At 40.4% G+C, this 5,893-nt stretch overlaps 1 protein-coding gene across 1 annotated transcript; it reads right to left on the bottom strand.

The window, feature by feature from the left end:
* Positions 1 to 245: 245 nt before the first annotated feature.
* On the bottom strand, positions 246 to 5,893 carry LOC149848472 (enolase). The gene is made up of 17 exons (XM_089995644.1): positions 5,746 to 5,893; positions 4,824 to 4,887; positions 4,357 to 4,421; positions 3,568 to 3,615; positions 3,374 to 3,460; positions 3,218 to 3,298; positions 2,629 to 2,730; positions 2,475 to 2,555; positions 2,324 to 2,398; positions 2,156 to 2,218; positions 1,978 to 2,055; positions 1,538 to 1,732; positions 1,393 to 1,443; positions 1,113 to 1,201; positions 961 to 1,012; positions 810 to 866; positions 246 to 550 (listed from the first exon to the last, which is right to left on the bottom strand). The coding sequence occupies exons 1-17, from the start codon at positions 5,812 to 5,814 to the stop codon at positions 470 to 472; spliced, it is 1,338 nt and encodes a 445-aa protein (XP_089851770.1). The 5' UTR covers positions 5,815 to 5,893; the 3' UTR covers positions 246 to 469.

Raw genomic sequence — 5,893 nt, 5'->3', positions numbered from 1 at the left:
ATTATACTCGGCTGTATCAGGGAAATTGGGTCTTGACGAACTGTGACTTTAGGCCCAATTGACAGCCGAGCTTTGACTGGGCTCGACTTGGCCAACAGCACAAATTGGCCAGGTCCTTTCCCGAATCTGATAATGCGAACCAAAACCGCATACAAGAATACAAAAGAACAAAACGAACACGCACAAAAAATGGCAGAATCTATGGGTAAACACCAACCATGGGAAGAAACACATTCAAGCAAAACTAGCGAACAAAAGCACCAGATAGCATGTGATGCATATTATAGAAGAGAAAATTGCTCAAAACCGCAGGTTTCTCGCCAAAAAACAACCATACAAGTCACTCTTTTTTTCAAGTTTTTCAAAAAGCCTACAGGTCCTACTGTTTATTCACGAAGCAAAATTTCCATCCAACACCTCTAGCAGGCTACGGATGACACGGCTTCTCATCCGACAAGATGTAACACGATTAGTAGGGCTCCACGGGCATGCGGAATTTGGCGCCCGCGTAAATTGCTTCAGCTCCAAGTTCCTCTTCAATACGGAGCAACTGCCAAAAGCCAATGCATATGACATCAACACAAGATAGATGATCAACATTAGCCAACATTTTGGAGAAGTGCAGTAGAATATGGGTTGACCGTAGTCATCAAGTAAAACCCAGGTAAAAAACTAAGCTCTTCGGTCGGTCAAGGCCAAGTCTCATGACTCAACATTGAGGCACACCCAACCTCACTAATGTGCGCTTAAGCTAATCCTAGACTTGCCTAGGCTAAGAATACACTCTAAACACTGATTCCAAGCATTACCTGGTTATATTTGGCAAGGCGCTCTGACCTACAAGGAGCTCCGGTCTTGATTTGGCCCTGATTTGGACAAACAATAAGATGAATCAGTTCAAACTGTCAAAACATTTCCATCTCTAAGAGGGTAAGATCCATGAAAGTCCATTAAGAATACCGTGGCTAAACCAACAGAGAGATCGGCAATGAAGGTATCCTCTGTCTCACCACTGCACCATTCAACATGTATTAGGTGAAACTGATGACAATCACAAAACAGAGTAGAAAAGAGTTGACAGAGAAAGGTCGTAGAAAATAATTGTCACAAACCTGCGGTGGCTGGCCATAACACCCCAACCAGCTCGCTTGGACATTTTCACAGCTTCAATGCTCTCAGTTACTGACCCAATTTGGTTAACCTGCCCGGACATGGGAATTAGCAAATGCAGAGACTAAACGAGTAAATCAACTATGACCGTCAATTGGCAGCATAAACCGTATCACACGCACTTGGGCCATGAGAACCCATCAAGTTAGCTTTTCTTACTTCTGGCGTCTTTTTTCAATGAATCTTAAATGCTAGGCATTGCAGGTAAGAACATATCATTACCTTGAGGAGAAGAGCATTGCAAGATTTTTCTTTGATTGCCTTTTCAACTCGCTGTGAAGTCGCACATCAAGAAACGTCAAAAATCTAGAGACCTCAATTTCTCTCGATCCATTATAACATGGAACTGGCAACAAACAAAACAAACCTTTGGGTTGGTGACAAGGAGATCATCCCCCACGATCTGAACTTTGTCTCCAATCTCAGCCGTCATCTTTGCATAGTGCTCCCAATCGTCTTGATCAAATGGGTCCTCGATCGACACAATTGGATAGTGAGTTACAAACGACTTGTATAGATCTTTCAAAGCTTCTCCTGAGATCTTCTGAGACCCATCATTGTTCTGCAACAACACAACGTAAGTTTTAGTTTCATTAGAAATCTTAGACAAAGCTAGTCCCACAATCACTCTGCCCAACCAGGAACCACCTTTGGAAACCTTAAATTGCCTGAGCTCTAGTGACACAGACAAGTAGGCTGAGAAAATCAGGTTAAGCTGTAAGAGCCTAACAAGTTTAGTTGCTTAAAGCTCCTTAAAGCACCAAAACTCTGAAAATCATCGAAAAAATGAAATGCACAACATATCACCTCTGCTTTGAAGTTCAGATCGTAGGTTTTGTCTTCACCATAAAATTCAGAGGCAGCAACGTCCATCCCAATAACAACCTAGACGGACAAGACAGAATCAGGAGACAATAGCGAACCTAAATCGATTTAAAGATACTGTAGGCATATCCACCAACTAAGGATAGATTACAATACAAACCTTGCCAGTGTATCCAGCCTTGGCAATGGCAGTCTTGAGCAACTCAAGGCCTTCTTTGTTCTCCTGGAACCCAGACAAAGGACAAAAATCAAGAGATGGAAAAATCCAAAGAAGAAGAAAGGCTATACCCCAAATTTGTGAAAAGAAGAACCTTGGAAACATGCTGACCTGAATGTTAGGAGCAAAGCCACCTTCATCACCAACATTTGTTGCATCTTGGCCATATTTCTTTTTAATCACAGACTGGCAAAAGGTATGATTAGAGTAAAGAATAGAAAATAATTACCATGAAAAGCATTAGTAAGAAATCTGGAGTCACCTTCAAATTATGATATACTTCAACACCCATCTTCATGGCCTCTTTGAAAGAGGAAGCACCAATAGGGAGGATCATAAATTCCTTGAAACATAGAGGAGCGCCACTTAGTTAAAAGAAACAAGGCCAGCATTGAGAGAGAGAGAGAGAGACGTACTTGCATTGCAAGTTTGTTACCAGCATGGGAACCACCATTGATGACATTGAAGGCAGGAACAGGCAAAACCAGGTTTTTGTTACCAGCAAGGTTGGCAATGTGCTGCATTACAGGCAAGAGGGACAACTTTAAATTCTAATGACTGACTGGTCATTCCAAACAAGACTAAAGTGAAAGGATAAGCAGTAAATCTGAGCGACCAAAGAATGCGACAAACACAAAATTAGTGATTAAAACCAGTGTCCCTCAAACGCCAGATGAAAAGTGACATAGTTCCTAGTGGATGAACTAACGTGGGATAAGCTATAAACTATGAAAGTGGGTTATTTATGTAAATGACACCGCCCTGTCATTTATGTAAATGACAGAATAAATCAAAGATTGGTCATGTTGCCCCAGGCCCCAGCCCCCCAGTCAGTTCAAGCATCAGCCAAGTACTAGTTTTAAGTTTTTAACAGGGGGCAATCGTGTCAAAATGAACTAGAAATTAGTCTATCCACGTACGTGTTAGCCCGGCCTTACATGAAAGGAATTGATACAGTATCGGCCTTATATGAAATGAATTGATGAACACAGTTGCCAAAATTACCTTATAGAGGGGAATCTTCAACAAGCTAGCCCCTGCTTTGCAAACTGCAAGAGATACCGCCAAAATGGCATTTGCACCAAGCTGAAAAACAAGAAGAAAATTTACAAAGAAAGAACTACAGCTCAAAAACAACAAACATATGAAATGAGTTGTTACCTTTTGCTTGCACCAACCCCACTCATTTACGGTTCCATCAAGTTGTTGCACCATGAAGTTGTCAATGCCTGTCTGATCTGTGGGATCCTGCAAAGACCCCAAATGGTAGATTGGATGCACATGTCAGAATCAGAAAAAGGAAAAAGCAAAGGAAAAAAAACAAGTCAATAAGCTCAAAAGCAGTAGAATGGCACCTTTCCAATGAGAGCAGGTGCGATGATTGTATTGACATTTGCAACGGCCTGCATTTCAAAAAATGAAAACGCATCTTTGATAACGTGACAAGAGAGTTCGCAAGGCAGAAGAAAATAAAGGACGACAATGAAGCACTGACTAATGCCGCAACAACTTAATCATTTGGTGAATGCAGCAACTCGAGACAAAAAACGGACAAAAACATCTTTCAAATTCTTTTCACAACAAATCTCGTCTTCTTGAGAGATCAAGACCAGATCAAAAAACGTTTTAGGTAATGAAATGATCGGCTTAAAAGATAAGAGATCATACCAAGCCTCACAGGAGGATGAAGACCGTTAACATGTAGACTGTTTCATGCCTTTCATGTCACTCCCATGTTTAATCTTGTTAGGTAAATCACCCTTGTTTTGGGAGCATTTAAAAATTGTGAATTCACAAATTATAAGATAATGGATAATACTTTTACTGTCTTCGGGTAATTTACATGAAGAAATTTTCATTAGAAATAGGTAGATAAGAGTTGGGAACGAATAAGACAGCGCAATGGTAAAGCCACACTATAACAACTGATGGATCTTCGGTTGGATTCACGGGTCTATTACCGGAATGCCCCTCAAAAAAAATTTTGCAGATTCGTTGTCTACCAGAGACAAAACACTTATTAAAGTTCATGATTCCGTTTCCGGATTATCAGTAAATCTTGCTAAAAACTTTTGTTATGTGGGCACCATATGATGACGTATAAAACCAGTATCCGATGGAAATGGTTTAGTCAACTAACTAACCTTCGACACGCCTTTGCCAAGATAATCAGATCCCCCATCGCGGAGTTCGAGAGCTTCATAAACACCTGAAAAAAACAGATTCCAGTGAAAAAATATAAGATGAATTCGGAGATAATTGAACAACAAGTCCAGGTAACAATATGTTAGTTTATATTGTTGAGCCTCAAATTAAATATATAACAGGACCTTGAAAACCCTTCGCATTATAGTCCAAAAAGTCATAATAAAAACCAGCGGCTTCCGACAAATTCGACAACTTGAAAAGATGCTTATTATAAGGAGTACTTTCGAATGAAACCAAACTCCATGGATAAGAAAAGCTCACAAAAAAGAAGAGCTCGAGGCACAAACAAAAGAACAGAGTCATGGTTTTTTCCTTTTAACGTTTGCAGATAAAGTAGACAATCAATACTTTAGTTTCACAAAAATGGAAAACAGAAAACTCTCAGTATACGCTCTTTTATTACCTGTCGATGCCCCGCTTGGGACTGCAGCTCTAGAGAAAGTACCATCACTTAGTAAACAATCCGCCTGAAATCCGTCCATGTCAAAACCAAATGAATCAGAAAAAAGAAGCAAAAAAAAAAGGAGAATAGGTAAAAGGATAAAGCGGACGATGAACTACACGGCAAATAATGCTAATTCATGCAGGCATACAGAATATGCGCTCTGGGTAGACACATTTCTATACATTAGTATGCCTAAAACATCACACAATAAGCTCTGGGGAAAAAATCGCGAGATAAAAGCTGCAAATCTTGTCAAACTCCGACATCATGTTGAGAAATCATTCCAGAATATCATATTGTGCAGAAGCATGCACTGCATATAAAAATCTTCATGTTCTGTTTGTGAATCCAATGTTACCAGACTGATCTCTTAGAAACCGTGAGGAGCAGTTACTACCTCATTCGCACGTACTTTTTCATTCTATAACATGCACAAATGCATCTCTTTTATCAAATATTTACGACATGTCACAGCATCGCCTCAGAAAAACACTCATAAATTGAGAAGAACACGGATAAAACTAAAAACAAACCATCGATTTCGTATTATCGGTCGGAAATACCCAAGATAAAAACTGATCATACAAATAGCGAGGGAAAGGACCAGACTAAGCACGAAAACACGTAAAAATCCTAACTTTCAACTCCGATAGTTCAGATCTCTCTAAGATCGGTTCCTGCGCCAAATTCCATCGCGAGAGAAGATGGAAACAGCAAAAAAAGGGAAAAAAAGCAAAATAAGCAAAGGAAAACCGAACGTTTCATTGCCTAAACTGCAGATCAAATCTATACCGGATCAAAAGGACGAAAAACCGAACTCAAAGACCTGCAAACGGAGGCATTGAATCAAGATCGAGGCAGACGAGTGACGAAGACAAACCTCAACCGTCGGATTGCCACGGCTGTCGAAGATCTGCCGTGCCTTGATGGAGACGATGTGAACTGCCATGGAAGATTCTAGATCGTCGAGAGAGACAGACAGATTGTTTTTTCTCACTACGAGAGCGTCGAGAGAATGGGGGCCGGTG

This window comes from Nuphar pumila, chromosome 1 (assembly GCF_984573655.1).
Source record: "Nuphar pumila chromosome 1, dmNupPumi1.hap1.1, whole genome shotgun sequence".
NCBI classification, from domain to species: Eukaryota; Viridiplantae; Streptophyta; class Magnoliopsida; order Nymphaeales; family Nymphaeaceae; genus Nuphar; species Nuphar pumila.
The sequence above is the reverse complement of the archived record's forward strand: the minus strand, read 5'-3'. Positions and strand labels throughout refer to the sequence as shown.

Excerpts from the sequence above, each read along its gene's own strand:
- LOC149848472 (XM_089995644.1), bottom strand. The coding sequence starts at position 5,814 with ATGGCAGTTCACATCGTCTCCATCAAGGCACGGCAGATCTTCGACAGC. Across the intron at positions 4,422-4,823 it reads CCCAAGCGGGGCATCGACAG|GTGTTTATGAAGCTCTCGAA; the intron begins GTAATAAAAGAG and ends TGTTTTTTTCAG. Across the intron at positions 2,556-2,628 it reads GTAACAAACTTGCAATGCAA|GAATTTATGATCCTCCCTAT; the intron begins GTACGTCTCTCT and ends CTATGTTTCAAG.